General features: G+C 38.3%; 1 protein-coding gene across 1 annotated transcript; it reads left to right on the top strand.

Moving 5' to 3' along the window:
• The first annotated feature begins 993 nt into the window (after positions 1 to 993).
• On the top strand, positions 994 to 1930 carry LOC118479317 (basic peroxidase-like). Its single transcript, XM_035987162.1, has 2 exons — positions 994 to 1102; positions 1456 to 1930. Exons 1-2 carry the CDS (start codon positions 1032 to 1034, stop codon positions 1802 to 1804), a joined length of 420 nt encoding a protein of 139 aa, XP_035843055.1. The 5' UTR covers positions 994 to 1031; the 3' UTR covers positions 1805 to 1930.
• Positions 1931 to 22668: the final 20738 nt, after the last annotated feature.

The following is a 22668-nucleotide window of genomic DNA, read 5'->3' as shown; positions in this document are numbered from 1 at the left end:
AACCACTATTACTCCTCATGGGGTTTGTAGATATTGAATGTAGATATTGAATTTGTCACAAGAAAGTTTTATAATTTGTTGGAATTTTGTCGCAAAATAAAAAAAATTATGGATAATTTTTTTAATAACGATGTTAATTTAAAAAAATAAAATATTATAAAATAAAATACAAAAAAGGCAAAATTGTCGCAGAATCGTCTGAATTTTGCGATGAGAGCACTTTGTTAGTATTTTGTAGCAAATTTTCCGACGAGAGTTTTTGTCGTATTTTTGTAGCTAATCTGGTTAGCGACAAGTTTATTTCGCAAGGATTTTTTTTTGTAGCTAATTTGTGGGTAAGACCAATTTCAGACAGATTTACTACAAATTCGATTGTCACAAACCGAACAGTTTTCTAGTAGTGACAAGTAGTACTCCACACTCATTCTTGTGACTTCTCTTACGGCGAGCCCTCTCATGTCTGATCGGACTGCCACCTGACCTGGGGTGAGAATATAACATGTTATATGGTCTTAACAAACAATATTAATAAAAGTATTATAGGAAAGTATACCCAATAATACTTAAATGACAAGTGTCCATGGTAGCGAAGTATAATTTAAAAATTCACATATATTTGGCCATGGTAGCGAAGGATCATCGGAAATCTTGCGGCAAAGTATAATTTAAAAATTGACATATATTTGCGCACACTAACTAAAAAAACTTTAAACACATATAATAATTAAAAGTCTTTTTTTCTTTAATGGTCTTTTACATTATGTGCCCAATTCAGAACAAAAAAAAAATAAATAAATAAATAAAATCCTACCCGGCGACACTGTTTATTAAAACTTTTATTTTTTAAAAACATGAAATTATTAAAATATAAAAAATTAAAACTATTAAAACTTAATTTTTTAAATACAAAAACTAAAATATATTATAATTAATTTCTATAAATATATTTAAAAACTTGTTTTATTAAATATCGAAAAACTCAATTTTTCAATATTTGAGAACTTAAAGGTGAGTAGAATTGCTAGTTAAACATGTGCGATAACTATTTTCTTGCAGGGTCTCACACAATCGGGCAGGCGAGATGTGTTACATTTAGAGGCAGGATCAGAGGCGGAGGATAGTAGGTGCTCGGGGGTGCACCCGCCCACCCCAATATTTCGGTTAGAAGTGTACAAGTTCCGATTTTTCGTCCGAAAATTTTAAAATTATATAGGATCGCCCCCCAGATTATTTTTCATAAATTGCATATTCTAAATATTTATAAACTTTGTATATAAATGATGGGTAGTTTGGTAAATATACACTTTGTTTTATTTGGAACTATTATTATTTGACCCAATTTGAATCAAATAGCCAACCCGACCCGAACCTAAACATAACGATAGGAAAAAAGTTTTTTGGGTCCCATTACTTACGCCCCCTCGAAACTTTTGGTCAAGCTCCGCCACTGGGCAGGATATACAACAGTTCTTTAAATATAGATGCTGCTTTCAATAGTTCCCTTAGTGAACGCTGCCCACAGACTGCACCTAATGGCGATAGTAACCTACAACCACTTGATTTAATGACACCAAATAGATTCGACAACAACTACTTCAGGAATCTAGTTAGTAGTAGGGGTCTTCTTATATCAGACCAGGTGCTCTTTAATGGAGACTCAACTGATAGCATCGTGACCGAGTACGTTAACAATCCTTCTACGTTTGATTCGGATTTTGCTGCAGCCATGATTAAGATGGGTGAAATTGATGTCCTTACTGGTGATAATGGAATTATAAGGACTCGTTGCACTGCTGCAAGTTAAGAAAAAGGAGATGTAAATTTAATATAAATATATAACGTGTCATTGTTGGCTTGTTGCATGTTATGCAGTCACAAACAAGTATTCTGCATGCTTTGTTGATCACGTACAATAAATAAAAGTCTCCTTGATTAATTCCAACCGAGTTTTTTTTTTTTTTTTTTTTTTTTTTATTAACACAAGATGAAAGCAAATCAGAAACCCATATATATACTAGAACATGACCTTTTTTCCTACAAATATTTCCGACAATTTTCCCACAACTTGAAATTTTCTACAATTTTATGACGACTTTCTGACTAAAATCAAAACCAAAAGTTTCCTACAAGTTTCGGACATTACCCACATTTGCTACAGATATTGCTGTCGCAAAACAGCTTTTTTCTAGTAGTGATAGGAGAGCATGTAAGTGACTAACATTCTAAAGCTTCTCGATCGTGATTTAGATTATAATTACAAAAATATAATGAACTCACAAAAGATCTTGTAGCCTAGCAAACAGGGGGTATTCAAAGGTGTTATCTCTCATGAGATTGAGGGTTAAATATCCACAGTGATAAAATATGGGTCATGGTATATAGACACCCCCCAAAAACTAGTGTACATCCCTTAATATGAAGTGTATAGCCCAATACGCTTCTTATAGGGTTCAAAAGCAATAAATGCCACACCAATAGGAACCGTATAGGCCAATACGCTTCCCATTCGTACACTGAACCCCAACACTCTCTGGCATGCAGGCATTTCAGACATAGAAAAGTACTGAAAAGTGAAAAGGACTAAAAAGTGAGGCCAACAGGAAGCGTATTGGACAATACGATTCCTTACAATTACCAGGAAGTGTATTCAGCAATACGCTTCCTATAAAGCTTTGGTTGGTGAACGAATTAAATCAATTGGAAGTGTATTGGGCAATACGCTTCCCATAGGATTTTGGTCGGTGGATGAATTAAATCAATAGGAAACGTATTGGGCAATACACTTCCCATAGGGACCCAATAGGAAGCGTATAGGGCAATACACTTCATATAGAACTGAAAATGTCTGAAAAGCGACCTCAATAGGAAGCATATAGAGCAATACGATTCCCATAGGGACCCATCAGGAAGTGTATAGGGCATTACACTTCCCATAGGGTTTCGTTGGTGGACGAATTAATTCCATACGAAGTGTATTGGGCAATACGATTCCTATCGGATCAGAAATCTGTTATATATCCAAACTTTCGGGGATGAGTGTATTCTCGCAAAAACTAGGAAGCGTACAGGAAGCGTATTGGTCTATATAGCCGTAATTCAATTGATTCAACAACATTCAAAAGATTTTCAGAATCAAAACACAACAAATATCTCAAGGGATGTACAACAATTTTTGGGGTAATACGAGATATACAAAACCTACAGAGCGTGTGCATTCTACGAGATATACACAACTTAATAAGAAAGTTTAAAATCAGAATGTATACGGGTCGAACTCCAATGCAGAGGAGCTGTATTGCTTATCGATCCACGAGTATATCGATCCACATGTATCGATCAACATGCTTTTGTATTGAGGGATGTACCATAGTTTTTGGGGCAATATCGATCCCCTGTCACCACCCACGGCTGTCATCTCCACCCATCGTCACTGTCGCTGCCACCACCCACCACTACCGCCACAACCTGCCGCTATCGCCACCACCCACCACTGTCGAACTCCAATGACGCAAGTATCAAACATTGTTCACCCAACCGTGGCCAACAATGTCAAGCAACGAGGTAACCGCAAAGGACGTACGGTTACTAGAGAGCTAATTGGAAGAACATGAACACCCCACAAAAGGGATCATCATTAGATGTCCAATTATTGCGGAAGACCACTCTTCTTCATTCACCACCTCAAAGGTTGGTTCGAAGTTTGTGCACATCTTCAACCACCATCTCAGAGGTTGGTTCAAAGTTTGTGCACATCCCCAGCAAGACCTCAAGGTTGGTTCGACACACCAACAGGTGGCACCCAACCCGAGGCTGAGAAATTCGCATCAGACGAAACATTCTCACCGGTACGGAAGAGGCATCACATGACCCTTCCAGATCTCCAGCTTGATTTACAAAGAGCAAAGACCATCTACATGGCCTAGGATCTTCTCCTGACTCCAAACTACCTTCTAGACACCATAGTCCAGTACTCCTCCCACATGCAACTTGCATATGGCAGCAACACTATACTAGGGGGACTTGAAGGGGTATGGTCTCAGATCTCGCGTCAACACCGACCGCGAGTGACCATTACCCTTATCAAAACCCCCACTAGCTAACAACCTACATGCGTCCATGCGAGGACGCACCGACACAGTGGTTGAATCCAATCTGCCCAATGATGGACTTACCTGGAATAGGAGAACGGTATAGTGATGCGGCATGGCACCGCATCTGGTGTATGAAAACGGAAGCGTCCACAGCGATGCGGCCTAGCACCGCATCCACTGAACACTTCTATCAATACAAGGGAGCTGGATAACAGCAACAGTCACCACGGACGACGATGCGGCTTGGCACCGCATCTCGCGTATTTCTTGATCAAAGAGAGAAGCCGGAACGTCTACAGTTACCGCAAACAGCGATGCGGCCCGCACCGCATCCTGTACACTCAGCAAGTGGGACTGACACCACAGAGCAAGTAGCACCAATGGCAGCCGCCTGTCAGGTCTACGTAAGCGACAGACTGACGTGGCATCACCTCCACAACCGACATGCCTGACACACCTGCAAAGGTGCAGCATGCCGTCAGTCTATCCATCCACCTCCTCCTTCACTCCTCGGCTATAAATACCAACCCCAAACCAGGTTTGAGGTATCTCTTCACAACTCTCTCACTACTACTACTATCATACTTTGCTTCCCAAGCAGACTACTGATTCTCACGCCGGAGAGTGGTAACAAGGAGCACCCCCCACCTCATCCTCCTTGTTACGAGTCACGGTTTGTTTCCTTGTGCAGGAGATCAACCGGCAGGCGATCCAGCCACCGATCCTCGAGAGGAAGGGATTAACCCTTCTTGACGAGACCAGTGTGTTAACCCTGCCCGGTTAACCATTGTTTCATCACCTACCAAACAATACATGGTAATAATTTATTTCATTCTCATATGGTAACCAAACACAAAATGGAATGGTAATGATCCATTGCATTCCCTCGTTCATTCCATTACCTCATCCATTCTATTACCCCATACCAAACACACCCTAAATGCGACACCAATATGAATCGTATAAGGCAACACGATTCCTATTGTTACGATGTACCACCTCGCCATGATATACACGCAGTTCATAACTTAAAAGATCTGAAAAGTGCCCCCAACAGGAAGTGTACAAGGCAATATGGTTCCGTTGTCAGTAAAGTATATGAAGCGTATAGGGCAATACGTTTCCCATGTTAGTAAAGTAAGTAAAGTATAGGAAGCGTATAGGGCAATATGGTTCGTCTTGGATGGGAGGCAAGGTTTTACTGATTATTCCACTGCCATTCCTTCGGGCGGGTAGAGGTCGGGTTTCCGCGTATTTGGGAGAGCCTAGAGGCTGGTGGCGGTTGAGTAGTCGACCTTGGCCACAGCGCCCGGTGTCACGGTGGTTGACACTTGTTCCTTTCCGTTAAAAAAAATGATAAGAGCCATATGCTGCTTTTGAAAAAAAAATCTATAGGAAGCGTATAGGGCTATACGGTTCCTCTGGTCCCATAATCATTGCATGAAAAGTGTCTGAAAAGTTGTACTTCAAGTACACGTATAGGAAGCGTATAGATCAATACGCTTTGACCCAGAGGAACCGTATAGCCCAATACACTTCCTGTAGGGTTAGGGATGTGCAAATAAAAAGAGGGGATGTGTGGATACCGAGAGCCTAAAATATACTCCAGCAGGAGATCTAGAGGATCTGTGAGTTAGGGGGAGCGGGGCACAATCGGTGACCCCTTGCGGGGACCATTGTTGCCGATCGGTGGTGGTGCCGCCATCCAGGCGGTGAGCCAAATCGGGGGGCCAAATCGGTGGGGAGACACCGAAGAAGGTAGGAGAGAGAAGGTGGGGTCACCCTCATTTTCAACCAATGAAAACTTTTTTTTTTAAATAAAAAAACAATTCCCCTAAGAGGGGAGTGCCGCCATCAAATTAGAGTGCGAGGGGAGTTTAAGAGGGGAGTTGACGTGGCATAACCTGATTGGGTGTGCGTAAGAGAGGGGACTCCCCTAAGAGGGGAGTGCCCCTCTCACCCTTATTAGCGAGCCATAAAAAAATAAAAAAATAAAGTACTTATAACACAAGTGACAAAACAAAAAAAAAAAAAACATGGATTCGCGTGACGTGTATTATTAAAAACTAAAATAAGAACGTAAAAGACATGGAATTCACTGGAAAATATCAAAATAAAGGCTCTAAGCATTTTATGAAGCAAATTAAGTACTTAGCCTCACTCGCGTATCCATCCGATGTATATCTCTCCCATGACCTTAAACAAATTCCAGAACTAGGGTGCTTTTCAGGGTTCAATTAAATTCGTACTTTCTATTTCAATCAGAGACACGTGAATTGAATATAGTACAAGTGCATAAAAACAATATAAAGTGGGAAACGAAGTATAAACAAGATATGGATTGTTAAACCAGAAAGCAGCGAAGGTAGGTGAAAAAAATCCTCACTTTTTCTATATATAACAACTCTCATTAAATACATATTTGTATATGAGTGGAGGATCCCATTTCCTTGTCTAGATCCAAGTCCGGATTCCCGGATTTCCTTTAGGACTTCTCCCACATCAACCCATCCGAATAATGGTCGTTTGCTACATTGCCACATGGATCCGCTGGGGAAAAGGGAGACTGATGTATATGGTCTAACAACATTTGAAGGTTCATGTTTGTCTTCAAATTGGTTGATGGCATGACTTCGGCCCGACTGGCTTGGTGTCGGGGCTGATGGGCATGACTTCTGGTTTGACTAGCACGGCATAAGGTGTCAAAATGAAACTTCTCAAACTTTTGTTTGATTTATTGGTTACCAAAAATTATATATATTACAAATCCATTTCGATGAGTCGTAGATATTTTATATTGTTTAAGTTTCATTGTCACTCCTTTACTATAAATAATACTAGCCCTAAGGACCCGTGTATTACACGGGTTGATGAAAGATACTATGGATTAATAATAGTTGTTTACATTAAATGTTATGAATGTATACACATATTTAAACAGATCATGTAATAACTTTTTATTAACACTTAGTATGTATATATCACAATTCGTTGAATATCTCTTTATACACCACATTAGTTGTTTTATCCGTAGGTTTTCCGTTATTGTCAAGTATGAGTATCTTGACACCATTTCTTGTTTTCACCCTTGATAAGGCAACATACAACTGACCATGAGAGAAGACTGGTTGTTTGAGGTACAAACCTACTCTTGAAAGAGATTGACCTTGACTTTTGTTGATGGTCATTGCAAAACATACGGCCAGTGGAAATTGTCTTCTTTGAAAAGAGAAAGGAATCTTTTTATCAGAAGGTATCAAGTTTAATCGAGGGATATATGTGCAAGTACCAATATTTGAACCAGATATTATCTCCGCTTCTATTACACGGTTGTGCAGCTTCTTTACTTGTAGCCTTGTACCGTTGCACAATCCATTCCGTTGATCAATATTTCTTAATAACATGACTGGAACACCAACTTTAAGGACTAACCTATGATTTGGTAGGCCAGATATTTTAAGACCATTGAGCACATCCGGAGAGTAAAGTCTTTGTTGTGTAGAATTTACATCTTCAGACGGACAAAGACTGTCAGAGCTAAGATACTCTTTTTCTTCACCAGGAAACATTGCTAGCAACCTGTCATTAATCTCATGAACAACTTCATTTTTAGGTGCAAGTATGGCCCGGTCACTAAAATAGTTATGGGCGTCTACGTTTTCCAAGATTGATGGATAAACAAAATCAATTAAACTTCCAATTGGATCAGATGGATCAGTAATCAAAAGATCTCTTGGTATTTCAATAGTTGCTTCTCCATCATTTGGACCACCAACGTTACCCTCACCCAAATCCAAAAGCCATTTGCCAAAACTATTTATTTCATCAACATCAGCCGTAGATCTTCCAACCGTTAACCTCATGTTTCTAGTTAGTCTTAGCAATTTACATTTACTCCACAAATAAGACGAACATAAGGAGGCATTAACAATCTCTTGTCTGCCACCATTTGGAACAACAGGTAATATTTGTCTAAAATCCCCTCCAAAAACAATAACCTTACCTCCAAATCGGATTTCAGAATTGAGAGATGTGTCAATGTTGAAAACGTCATTCATTGTTCTGTCGAGTGCTTCAAATGCATGTTTGTGAACCATAGGTGCTTCATCCCAAATTATCAATTTAGTCTCATGAAGTAATTTAGACAGATCACTTTCTGGTTTTATATTGCATACGGAATCTTCAGTAAGATTCAACGGTATGCTAAACCTGGAATGTGCAGTCCTACCACCATCTAACAACAACGATGCAATTCCACTTGAAGCCACATTTAAGACGATTTGACCTCTTAATCTAATTGCAGCGGACAATGTCTTCCATAGAAATGTTTTACCTGTTCCGCCATAGCCATAAAGGAAAAAAATCCGACCGTTATCACTGTTTACTGCTGCCATAATCTCCTAAAAAACAGAGCGTTGTTCATCAGTTAACATTGTCAACTGACTATCGTACAGATTTCCAAGGTATGTTGTATCATATGCCTGCTCCTCGTATATCAAACGACAATCGGAAATACCAGAAGACGACATATCTGGATATGGCATTGATTCAAATCTTCACAAAGAAGAATTATTTCGCAATAAAAACTTTTCAATTTCGACCAAGACATAGTTCTTCAGTTGGTGATCCGGAATTGATAACGCTACGAAATAAGAAAGAAAAAAATTCATCTTATGAATATGGAAACCATTTCATCATAATAAGATAAAATAACTTAAATAATGATGAACACATCAAATTATTTTTTTCAAAAAATATAAGTAATAAATTTCAGTGTAAACAAAACGTACCTGTAACTCGATGGTATTTTGCTAATCTGTAAACAAAATCGTCCGCCATGTATCTCCACGAACTTTCCCAAACAACCTCAGGTCTAGAAAGACTACCGGATAACAACATCGTAGAAAATAAATTCCGAATGTATGAAGCGCTTCCAGTTAAATTTGCTTCTTTTATTGCCTCTACATATTCTGAATCATCATCTAAAAGACCAAGTGTGTAGCAAGCATCTCTGTATGTATCGTAAACTTTACCATTAACTGTTTTAATGTCGTCAAACGATGTTGGTCCTCTAACCTTGTTAAGAAGAATTCTCAAGAAATACGATTCACCTAAAGATGGAGATACGGAATGAATCCCGCCAATTGATTTTTTCCCTTTTCTTGGTTCCCATACTCGCTTGTCAAGCTTCCATACATAAAAAATAGGGAACTGAACGTATGTAAGTGTACGTGCCAACAGGTCATTTGGGTCTTTATTACATTCCATCCATGATAGAAACATTGAAGATTTAACTGAAGGTTTGTTTAGAACGGAGTTAATATCCTCGTCAGGGCCGAAAACAAAAGGTTGTTGGCCAGGTAAATGGAATGGAAGCCTCATAACAGAAGGTCTTCTATAATGTACCTCGTTAGCAAATATCCTCCAAGATGTTTCGCAAGCTGATATATAGCGGCAATCGTAATACTCTTTGATCTCGTCTTGTGGTTGCTCTTCCGGTTGATTATCACCATGCACAACAGCTATAGTGGCTCTATCAGGACCTTTATTGATGTATTTAAAAAGATATTTTATAGACGCGGCTTGATTGCACCATTCAACGTTGATATGAGCTTGATATCTTTTCAATAATTTTTTGTTATAAGGAACAACACTCCTGTTATCAAGCTCAATTTTATTTTTCACAACAGAGGCACCATTGTTTCTCCTTCTGTATAATGGAAACCCATTTGAATCTAGTGTTGTATGATCTTGAAACTTTTTTGGAAAGCCTTTTGAACACTTCATATCTACCATACATGGAGAGCTCAACCTAGCATTACCACATGGACCATGTATCATATACTCTTTCACCAGGATGAATAATTCTGGATCTTCATCTCTGTTTGGAATTTCAGCAGATATAAATGAATCAACATGGTCCACAGTAGGTAATTTGAATTCAGGTTCCATGAATAAGCATAAATGTGCATGAGGCAAACCACGTTTTTGGAACTCAATAGTGTAAACAACTACAGAAAAATAAAACAAAGTGTTAGCTTTGATGATGACTAATAATTGAATTATTTTGTTAACATTACCTGCTGAAGCTTTGCCTAATAGATGATTCTTTTTTAAATCTTTGCAGATTGAATCGAGTTTTATTTTGAAGAGTCTAGACAGGATATCAGGCCTATCTTCCGGACTAAGATTGGTGTCTTTGAGAAACCGTTGAACTTCTGGCCATTTTGGATTGCATGTTATGGTAATAAAATAATCTGGATAACCAAAGCACTTACACAGAGCCATAGCGTCTAAATAGTTTTGCATCATATATCGTGCTCCACCAGTAAAAGAAGACGGCAAAAAAATACGTTTTCCAGCTTTAGATATATCATCTTGACCTTTACTTCGTAATTTACGGAGGCTTTCATATATGTCGGACCTAAGATCTTTTTGTTGATATCGTATGTACCTAAGTCTCGCTCTCTATCATAGTATACGCGTCAACCAAGAACTGCTGGAAAAGCCTCTTAGAATTAAGGATTAATGAAAACTGATTTATACGATCCTGGATACGATAGGCAAAGAACTCTCTCATAGTACACTTTGGACGTGTTTTATTAACAACATCAACAACACCTCTATGAGGGATATCAATTCTGTAGCCATCATCTCCGTACGGAAACAGAATCGGATATTGTAGTGCAAGATATGATGGATGCAACTCACTAATTCTTTTTAGTTCACCTGTTCGAGTCTCAACTACAATATCTCTATTGTCAACCACATTTTCGATATCACCAACAATAAGAGCAGCAATCTCACCAGCCGTTGGTAAGTTATACGTGCGACCATCTTTTTCTCTTGCTCCAATAATTCGAAGCTTCACATTTACATTAGGGTTGTCTTGGAAGGAATCCCTAACTCTTCTATAAGTTTTGACCAACTCATTGTCATTGTCTAGTACATCCTTTATATGTTCGATTAGTTTAAGATCAACATTTGCCGATGAAGAAGAAGATGCACCATCTGAACCCCTGTTACAAAAATGTTATCAAAGATTATTCAACTTGTAATAAAATATGAACTAATAAGCTGAAAAAATGGATTTATGGTAACAATATAAAATGGACTTTACCTAAATATCGATTGCCTGTTTGAAATTTCGTTCTCAGTATCATATATGTATAGTTGGAAAAATTTTGGTTGAGCTCCGTTGATTGGCATAAGACTTCCAATTGTATGATAATTCTCACCGCTAATTCTAAAGCAAAAAGGACCATTGCCTCTGTTAACCGTCGAATCAACCTTACCACCCATTGAAGTAAATGCGAACATAGAATTGTAACGGCGAATATTTTTCAAAAAGTGCTTGCTTTCATCACCATTGTTAGTAAACAGGATTCGATAACTTCCTCTTGCATCTTTGTAATCTGGAAGCTCTACTATGCCATAAGAACAACAAATGAAATAACAAACTTTTCCATCCTTTTTTCTTCCTTTTCCTTTTTCTGCATTCCACAACTTTGCATTACATACTTCACAAGTAACGCATTGGTCACCATGGTCCAAATAATCTGTTGTGAAAATAAACAAAAAAATGTTAACAATGTTATTTAATAAAGAAGATAACATTATATCGACAAATTTAATACTTTTTGTGCATAAGAATACAAATTATTTGAAATGTACCTTTTGAAACACCTTTCAAGGGATCTTGAACCACAATTTGCTCTATGGTAAAGTCAATAATTGGTATTGGAGAAGTAATTCGTGGTCTACCAATTAACTTACGTTTACCGGATGACAACCTTTCAAAAGAAGAATTTTGAAGAATACCGGAGGTGCCACTAAATGACGTAATGTTAAATGCAATATGACCGGGAGTAGCGTCTGCTGGTGGAGTACCGTTGTTCGTAACACAACTTAAATTGCCTATAATATATATAAAAAAATATAATCTTCATGATATAAATTTATATACAAAAACATTGAAGTGTATAAAAGTTAATAAGTATTTACTTGTTCCCATGAATGATGCAGTTCGATTAGTAATGACATTTGGAGTTGCTTCTAGATCAGGAGAGCTATGTATATGTGACAACTGTGCTCTTTAATCGATAAACAATGCAAAACAATGTTAGTTATCAATAAATCAATGTGTTTTGGTGTTATTATATGTGTTTGATGATTTTACAATTCGATCCGATTCGATTTCAAGCTTTAAATCGCTTTCTGGAAAGTTATACGCAAACTGGTGCGTGAACGCAATCAGTTAAACGCGACAAACACTCCGGAATAGTGAAATAGGCTTAACATACCTTAAATAACCTTCACATAACTTAGAAATAAGTTTTGGATGGTTTGGTGTGTCGAAAACAAGTTTGTTCGATCGCAGGGACTATTTGTGTCAAACTGCGAAACTATACCGATTCGTATGATGTCGAATAGTCCAGAACTTGATCATAAGTTAAACATACCATATATAACCTAAACATGGCTTAGAAATAAGCTTTGATAGGTTCGGTGTGCGAAAACATGCTTATTTGATCTTACAGGGACTAAAAGTGTCAAAAACGGCGTAAGTTTGCATTTTCGCGCATATCTTACGTTCTGGACACATCTGGACATCCAAAATTTTTGTACACACTAAAATATTTTTATTTTAGTGATTCGGATGCGAAAACGCCATTCGTCGCGCATTTTGGATCGTACACGCGTCCGTTCGAGTTTCGTCGTAAATAACCGAACAACGTGACCGTACGACCAAACGAACTGACATCCGAGATGTTTTTGAGCATAGTTCAGGTCCCCTACACTTTAACGACCTTGTGGAGCCTTGAAAATGGCTTAACGGAGGTTAAAAACGTCGAAAACAAGCTTAAACACGTGTAGGGACCATTACTGCCAAACTTTGAAAGTTCAGCCTACACCGTCGCGCTGCGCGACGACCATAAGGCCTTGTGGTCGCGCTACGCGACGATCACATCTGGGCAGAAACATTATTTTCAGCAACAGTTTGTAAATTCAGGGGCCTTTCTTGCAATTCCTTTGTGTGGTGACCAAGTTAGCACCTCTCCAAGCAAAGTATAGCTGTCAATTACACTTGTATGGTTGTGATTCATTGCTTAATGGTTAAACAAACCACTTGTCATGATCTTGTTGATCACCAACAAGTATAAATAGTTGGCCAAACTCCTCAATTCTTTGCTCATTCCTCTCTTCTCTTCTCTCATCTGCTTGGGAGCTCTTATAATCTGAATTGGGACTTTGTCTTCTTGTTGAAAAGATAGCAAGGACCCTAAGTGAGTCTTCTTTCATGCTTGTTCTTTATGTTTAAGCAGAAAGTCAAACAGTTTGGCCAACAGTTTGACTTTCGGTTTTGACCATCAATTGGTCAAGTCAAAGTTCAATTGAACTTTGAAACGTGATTGTAATCACGATAGTTATAATCCTTCGTGATTATAGCCGCTGATTACCACGTTAGCTAGTTATAGTGTCGAGTCAAAGTTTCGGTCAAAATGCGTTTTAGCACGCATTTTGCCTCGGAACTACTTTAGGGTATCAAAACACTTCGTTTTGATACCAAATCAGTAGGTTAGACATGTTTTGACATGTTTAACTCGACACTATTAGTTTGTGCTTGTTTAGGGTCCTAAGGTAAGCGGTCTAAACAACCGCTTATACTTCCGAACCCGACCCGTTTGGTCGATCTTTAGGATCCGACCAAGCACACTTAGTGATCATTGTTACATAGGTAATAATCACAGAGGATATACCTTATGATCACATAGGATTGGTTAGTCATATGCTTGTTAGCTTGTATGCCCATAGAAAATGACCAAAATGCCCTCTTGAAGCATAAATCCGTATTTTGACTATGTGAACATAATTTTGACATATAACCTGATTTAGTAACATGTTTAGGGATTATTGGGCATGTAAGACTTGGCATAGCACATAGTTAACCATCCGAACATAGTTTTACGCTAATGACGCCTTATAGTGACTTATGTTACCATAATGTGTCAAAACGGGTCAAAAGCACTTAGGTAGGCTTTCTAATCAGAATGTTGGGACTATTAAATCATACCATATGAGTTCAATTACTCATTTGATTTATAGAACCTCATTCTATCCTATCTCCCGATTTAGGAGCCGATTATTAACATAGTTACTATACTAGGTGCCAGTTGATTCCGTGACCCTTGGAGCTTAAATTGGTCTTATTCTCAAGACTAATTAGCAATCCCAAGTGAGTACATAGTTCCCCTATTTTACTGTTTTCAATTGTTTTGGGGTGATACATATGTACAAAACGAATTACATGGTTTAAACGATGATTTCAAAAACGATTAAGATGGTTTATACTAAACTAATAACGATTTCAATAAGGTGAACAAGACTTGTTGGTTGTGATTACATAACGAATGACATTCATTAGCTTTGGCCGAGCTGACCAGTATTAGGTTATGGTACCATAGGATCTGACAAATCCCGTTATCAGACTACACCCATGGTTATGTGTGGGGGTTATGTAGGTAACGACCGAACCTGATGATTGTTAACTTACCCTTTGGTGGTTTGTTAATACGAAACGAGAAATGAGTTAGACGAGTCACGAAGGTTTGAATGTTGTTAATGAGACGACCAAAAAGTAGTTTCACTATTAAAACGAATACGATTTTGGGACGAGTTAAACGATTTGAAACGAGATACACGATTTGAAACGAGTTAAACGAATTAAACGATTGGTTTTGGGTAGTGATTAGATAATGGGACGGGTGTAGTATGATAGAATCATGGTAGATACGCCGCTGGTACATCTTATATATAAGTCCTTCTATCATGTTACATTGCGTGTCATTATTTAGTTCACTGGGGAAACGATTTTGAAACGATGTCACACCACGAGGTTTTCGAAACGATATAAACCATACGAGTTTTATTAACGAGTTTTTACGAGATGTTTACAAGTTGTTATACTAAAACAAATATTTTTGAGTTAAGAGTCATGGCTACGAGATTTTATAAACTATAACCAATTTGATTTGAGTTGGTGTTAGAGCATGTGAGATCGTTGGTACTTGTACTGGATTAGTTTAGTTGTAGTTTGTATGTCTTTTGAATGTTTAGGGGTTGTTTTGTAATTATCTAGAAGTAATATTCCTGACCTAGTGTAGTTAAGATTCCAGCAAATTTATAAATTTGCTGGTTAGTCAGGATGCTAGTATAAATACCCCAAGCATTGTAACACATTTAAGCTTTTGGCTCTTGGTGTAATAGAAGTGTTGTTTACATTCTTATTGAGCTTTGATCTGATTTCCAAGGTTGTTTATTGATTATATCTTTCTGTTTGGATTCAATACAACACTAGTTGTATTCATCAATCCATTAGCTTCACCTTCATCATCATTCTTGATATTTCTTGACCTTATATAGTTCAAACACTTAATCAATAGGTGTTTTGGACTAAAACAACCAATCACTGTGATCCGGATACGTTTTGGGATCTACAATTTGGTATCAGAGCCTTTGTGCTCTTGGTTGTTGTGTTCTTGTTAAGATTTCTCATTGTTTTGAAGGTTTTTCAAAGTTTCAAAGTTTTTAAAATTTTTGGGCTTAAAATGGATTGATTTGGTGTGTTTAATTGATAGGTTGTTGTTAATACTTGGTTAGGGAGTCATTTTGGTCATTTCGGTGCATCAAAACATGGTTTTTGGGCTGTTTTTGAGTGATTAGAGGGTTTTAGTTCGTGATAAACCCTCTGGTTGGCGAAGTTAACTTGAATATAGCGATGAATTTTTGAACACAGCGACGATATTTTTGAATATAGCGAAGATAATCTTTAAACGTAGCGAAGATAGCGACTTTGTCTGAATCGTTATCTGTTTCATCGCATAATCAGCAAATTAGCCGACTATTGTTCGAGCGAATTTGCTGATCATCAGCGATAAAGCATCATTTGACCCATTAGAGATTTTATCGAAGGCGACTTCGAGAACCGTGCTAGCGAATCTCAGCGTTCCTATCACGGTTTCCGGAAATTATAACCTAACCTCGTTCAGTGTTTGATTTGCCAGCGTAGATAGCATTGTTGTACGTGCAGGATCCAACGACGTGTCAGCGGAGACAGCGATCTTGTCAGCAATTCGGTCAGCGAAGATAGCGAACAAGGTATCGGAGATCATAATCAACATCACTCGCCGGCGATTTTAACTAGTTTTTCAGCGAATTAAAGCCTGTTTCAGCACACATTCCTCAAAAACTAAGAAAAATGTCGCTAAATCAACTAAGTCCAATCGCTCAAGCGGAACTTGAAACTGGAACCACAACTCGCCCACCAAAGTTGAAAGGAGCGGAAGATTTTAGCACTTGGAAAACTCGCATTCAGTCGTTCTTCGAGTACACGGATTACAATCTGTGGCTCTCCGTTACGGCCGGACCTCACGTTCCTACGGTAGTTAGAGGAGATTCGGTGGTTCCTAACAACGATGCTACCACCTTCACTGACGAAGACAAGGCCCTCATTCAACGTGATCGTCGTGCACACGCCGCTCTAACCATGGCTTTATCAACAAACGACTGCAACATGTTTGAAGAACACCGAACTGCTAATGCACTCTGGAATGCATTGATCGAGTACTATGAGGGTAATGAAGAACTGATCGAAAGCAAGAGAGATATGGTGCAAAAGCAATACGACATGTTTTGCGGAGTCCGTGGAGAGAGCCTGTCTGATCACATTAGCCGCTTCCTAAACATGATGACCAAAATGAAGAAAGCTGGAAATCCTGCGAAGATAAGATACCAGCGAACATATAAGTTCGCTGGTTACCTTTTTGACCGTACCCTTATATACTCTTTTAACCGTCATGTTTCAAATTTTTTACTTCTTCCTCTCCATTTCATCGCAAATATCACCCGTTCTTCATTTCTTTACTCTGTTTTTCATACCATAATCATCAACACAAGTCTCCGTTCTATCAAAGAAATTCAGGTGTGTATTGCTTGTTCAGTTTACGGTTCTTTGTTAAATGATTACATGTTTAAATTTCAGATCATGGCAGATTTCAAACAAGTTGTTTGGGTTAAGGGTTTGGGTTAGTTTTTGTGGGTATTGTAAATGAATCGGTTATTGAATCGGTTTTAGAAATGATGAATCATGCTTATGCTTGCATCTGTATATATTTCGGTACCAGTAGTTGTCAAATTGTTATGTTTAGGCTTTCTGGTAATCAAAGGATAAGTTGGATATGAACAGTCATGGGTTTTAAGAAGGGTTTTTCAAGAAAATTATGAACACAGCGAAATTATTATGGTGATAGCGAGGTTAGCGATTTTAAGGGAAGTCCAAAAGACTCGAACGCGAGTTCGAGCAATCAGCGAGCGGTTTGATTCGCTCGGATAGTGATCAAATTCGCTATCCTCGCTGTTCAATCATTTCCGGTAATGTGACGCTGTCTTCGCCTATGTTCGCTAGCGAAGAATTGACTTGAAATCACAATTGATCCACCAGCGAACATAGCGAATATATCAGATGTGTTGGCGAAGTCATCTTGGATATCAAGTCTTGAACGCGAGTTCAAGCACCGAGTCATTGATCTAATTCGCCCGGATGGCGAGATAGATCATGATCTTCGCTGTCAGATCAGTTCCGGGTCAAAAACCTTGTTTTCGTTAAATTCGCCAGCGAATTTGGCTTATCTATCCGGTAATCTGTGTATATGGCCATCATTAGCGATGAAACCATCTGATCTGGTAGCGAAGTTATTGTATATATTCATTTTTTTTGATTTCTTTTTAAATTATATATGTCTTATGTAAATTCTTGTCTCGTACATAGTTTATCCGGTATCCGCACACTCTAACTTGCTTCGTTTTCTGTGCAGAATGGTGAAAGTGCTCGAATGGGATAAAACCCTCAAGCATAACCAGAGCATAAATCTCGATCAAGTACCAACTGACTTCGAAGATGTATCGAAATGGGTTCGCAATAGCAGAATTGGTCATGCAGTAGAGACTTCCGTTCCTGTCTATCCTCTTCACATTCGAGAATTCTGGGAGAACGTAAAGCTGGAGTCAATAAACAACAAACCAGGAATCTCTTCAACAGTACGCAACAAAAGAGTGGAAGTGACAGAGGAAAGGGTACGTAAAGTTCTGAAGCTCAAAGACAACGATAATGAACCACAAAGCATGAGTCAAGACGATATTCTTGACGGTTTCAAAGGAATGGGATACGCAGGGGATTTCAGAAATAAGAAGGAGATTAAGAGGGGCGGTCTAACTCAGGATTGGAGGTTTATTGTTTATGTAATTTCGACAAGTCTAGCGCATCGAAAAGGCGGGTTTGATGGCTTAAATTTGGAATGGTCTGCAGCTATGCTGAGCCTATGCACAAATCAAAAATTCAATCTCTCCGGATTAATTTTTAATTATATGAGAGAAAATGCAAATGGAGCGACTTGGGCGATGTATCCGAGATTTATTCAGATGCTCATAAATGATCAGCACAAAGACCTCCCCAATGACGGAAATACCTACAAATTCCACGTGCCCACAAGTAGACAATATACTGAAATCAAAACCAACGAATGGGTTTTGTTGCACGACTGGATGTACAGAGCTGAAAGACTACCCATCGTGAAAGCTGCATATCAGAAGTACAAAGAATGGGTCAAAGCTAAACAACAGAGAGCAGCACAAGCACAGGCCGAAGCAGCCGCCAAAGAAGGAAGTAGCAAAGAAAAACGAAAGGGCAAGCAACCTGCAGGTGAAGAACCTCCTAAGAAGAAAAAGACAACAGGAGGTTCTGAACGTTTAATGAGTTCTGCAATCAGGGCGGCACAAACTGAAGAGCAACGCAAAAATATTCAAGATCTAAAAGCCATGCATGTAATGCAGGAGAAAGAGAAACGAGAAAAGAGCCTGAAACGTAAAGAAATATCTTCTTCCGAGATGCCCGAAGTAGTTCCTGAAGAAGTTCAAGACCTCAATGATTTCGTTGATCAAATTCTTGTTGATCCTGACGAGGCACAAGCAGGCGAAGGTACTTTAAAGGTTTCCCCAGTCAAACCCACCAGAATCTCAAAACCACCCGTTGTTCCTCAAAGACTACGTCCATTTCAAGATCTGTATGATAGGCTCATAAAAGACACCGGGCCTTCTGTGGCGAAAGAAATTTGCTTGTTGAAGAATCAAGTCAATGATACAAACATCCTAAGAGAGAAACTCAAGGATCAAAGAAAGAAAAACAAGGAAATGAAAGAATACATGGCCAAGCAAGCCAAGTTTGTCAGATTTCAACAATCCAGCTTAGAGAAGCTCTACCGAATGATGAGGGGAATATGTGAAAAAGCAAACATTGAGCCGATGTTTACATTTGATGAAATCTTCGATTTTGAAGCTTTCATTCAAGAAGAAACGGCTCGAAAAGAAAAAGAAGCCGAAGCGAAGAAAAAGAGATTGGAATCGGTTGACAAGGCATTGGAGGGAAACGAAAGCGACGAAGAGGCAGTAGATCGAGAAATTATGACACCAACCTTCGTTGAATGGGGGCTAGAAGACGAGGTTTTATATGAGCAAGAAGATGGCAAGACTTTCGCTCCTGAACATCCTGAGTGGTTCAGAAAAGAACGAGAAAAGCTCCCTGATCTGCATCAAGTGATAAAGGTTGTTAAATCGGAAGAGACTGAGAAAATAATAAGCTGGATGTATGACAACCTAAGGGGCATGTTCGTTGTAAAGAGACGGGGTGGTGTGATACAATATTTCGCAACTGGGTTTGATCTCTTCTCGCTCCCAAGGTGGGATTTAAGAGAGCTTGGGCGTCTGAATTTGCTCAACCATGGTGACAGGGGCATCGGAAGAGACTTTGAACGTCTAATTACAAGCGAATGCGACAAGAACTTCCCGAATCATGCCCCACAGCGCCCAAGACGCCGAGTGTCCAAAACTTCTTTCGATCCAGTAACAGGCAAGGGAAAGGTGACGTGGGTTATTAACCCTGCTAAAGTAGTCACCAGAGTCAAGCTTCCGGAAGAAATCCCTGTGGCACTTAAGGATTTCAAGAAATGGTTCTACGATAGTCAAACCGGTGAAGCTGTAATAAGGTCGAACGACAATGTTGATATTCGAATACTGGACCCTATGGACGTGTTTCAGTTCGGGCTGTCTGATCTCACCATGCTGAATGCGAGTCGTATCAATGTCGGAGCTGGAAATGCAAATCTTGAAGAGGCAGCACTGTTTCAGCGAGCAGTGGAGCGTGCCTGGAGATTAAAAAGGGACATGCTCGACATGGTAGACAAAATAGAGAAACGAAAAGAGAAAGAGCAGAAAAAGAAAGAAAGTCGAAGGAAAAAAAGAAACACGAGAAAACCATGGAAGGAAGCTCTGCCTCAACTGCAGTTCAAACCACCACCGACTCTCAAGCCACACCAACACCTCCGGCCTCATCCACATATGAGGCCGCTAAGGAGGACCCAAAATCAAGTGAAGCCAACGTTAATCAGGAACCTCCGGTAGCACCAACGGAGACTGTCGCACCACCAGAAACGATCGTTATGGAAGAAAATCCAATCGAGCCAGAAAAGCAAACTACGGAAGATCCAGTGATTACAACAGAAGATCCAGTGGTCACCACTGAAGAATGAGAAGACAAGCACGCAACGATCTAGGGGGGATATTGTTAGAGCATGTGAGATCGTTGGTACTTGTACTGGATTAGTTTAGTTGTAGTTTGTATGTCTTTTGAATGTTTAGGGGTTGTTTTGTAATTATCTAGAAGTAATATTCCTGACCTAGTGTAGTTAAGATTCCAGCAAATTTATAAATTTGCTGGTTAGTCAGGATGCTAGTATAAATACCCCAAGCATTGTAACACATTTAAGCTTTTGGCTCTTGGTGCAATAGAAGTGTTGTTTACATTCTTATTGAGCTTTGATCTGATTTCCAAGGTTGTTTATTGATTATATCTTTCTGTTTGGATTCAATACAACACTAGTTGTATTCATCAATCCATTAGCTTCACCTTCATCATCATTCTTGATATTTCTTGACCTTATATAGTTCAAACACTTAATCAATAGGTGTTTTGGACTAAAACAACCAACCACTGTGATCCGGATACGTTTTGGGATCTACAGTTGGTTAATTTTGTTGCAATACACTTTTCAAAACGAGGTTTGTATTTTGTCTCTTGTAGTCTAACGAGGTACTACAACATATAAACGAGCCATGAATCTGATACTCCCATAAAACCTATGTACTCGCCAGCATTTCTTTGCTGACTTTATATTTTTACATATGTTTCAGGTGGTATTGCTTGATGTTGCTTGCTAGGAAGCGAGTTCACTTAGGATCTGGATAAGGCCTTAGTGACTTAAAAACAATTATAAACAATAAGTAGTTTGTTTGTTTAGTTTAATGACAATGAACATTTCATAATATTTCAATAAAACAAAACTTTTAACTACCATGGTTGTGGAACAATAATTCTGTCGCCTCACTCCCCGGCGTTTCCGCCGCGGTTTGTTGTTTTAACGCGGCCGGGGTGTGACAGTATATTCCTATTGGAATATGATATACTATTTCTCAGATGAGATCTTGTATTCTCCAAATTTACTTCCCTAAAACGGCTGTTATCTATATATACAAATTATTAAATATTGTTATATAAAAATAACATTAAAAAAATATATGATTACGTTGAATTAAACATATTGTGAAATGCAAGTTTAGTAAAATAAGGTATTCTAAATACGGCTATTATAAATTACAAAAAAACAAAATACAAACTAACCTGCAGATAAAGCAGATAATTGTTGGGTAACGGTCGGAATAGAAGGAGTGGGTATCGAATCAGTTGTTATGACCATTGTATGGTCAACATTTGATGGACATCCATCTAATTTAGATCTTTTGTTATCCAATAATACTTTCCTAATTTTTCGACTATGTCTTGCCTGATCTTGTGTTACAGTGGGAACAACAACTAAAACAACAACATACATAAAAATTAATTTTATAAAGAATATGGAAAAAATAGCTAAAAATCAATGAACATGAATGTACAAAAACAGGAAAGTAAAAGAAGTTAGTAAATTAGTACCATTAGTAATTGTCGATAATGGCCTTCTACCTCTACGAACTGTAAGGGAAAAATATAGACAGTTTAGCAAAACTAATTGTTTGTTAAGATATACATGATAAAAAATAAACGTAATACAATATAAAAATTAATTTAATTTTATGGTAAAGCAAAAAGATTTGAATATTTATAACAACTTAAATTACCATTTGTATGACCAGTTGTAATATTTGTAGATGCATTCGTATTTAAGATGGCTGGAACACCTGTAATTAACATGATTAAATTATGTATAAAGATGTACATAAAATAAAACTATATGAAATAAAAATCGATATTTAAATTAACGACATTACCGTTAGAAATGTTTTCTTTTCCTTTGTTGTAAGATTCAGATGAAAACTCGTTTTTTCTTTTAGACATTCCTGAAATCATAATGTGATACGATTTAAGCATGCGACATTCCAAAATTTTAGTAAAGTTTAAATATATTTAAGTATG

The sequence above is a fragment of the Helianthus annuus genome, chromosome 17, assembly GCF_002127325.2.
Source record: "Helianthus annuus cultivar XRQ/B chromosome 17, HanXRQr2.0-SUNRISE, whole genome shotgun sequence".
Taxonomy (NCBI): Eukaryota; Viridiplantae; Streptophyta; class Magnoliopsida; order Asterales; family Asteraceae; genus Helianthus; species Helianthus annuus.
The sequence above is the reverse complement of the archived record's forward strand: the minus strand, read 5'-3'. Positions and strand labels throughout refer to the sequence as shown.

Excerpts from the sequence above, each read along its gene's own strand:
- LOC118479317 (XM_035987162.1), top strand. The coding sequence starts at position 1,032 with ATGTGCGATAACTATTTTCTTGCAGGGTCTCACACAATCGGGCAGGCG. Across the intron at positions 1,103-1,455 it reads TGTGTTACATTTAGAGGCAG|GATATACAACAGTTCTTTAA; the intron begins GATCAGAGGCGG and ends GCCACTGGGCAG.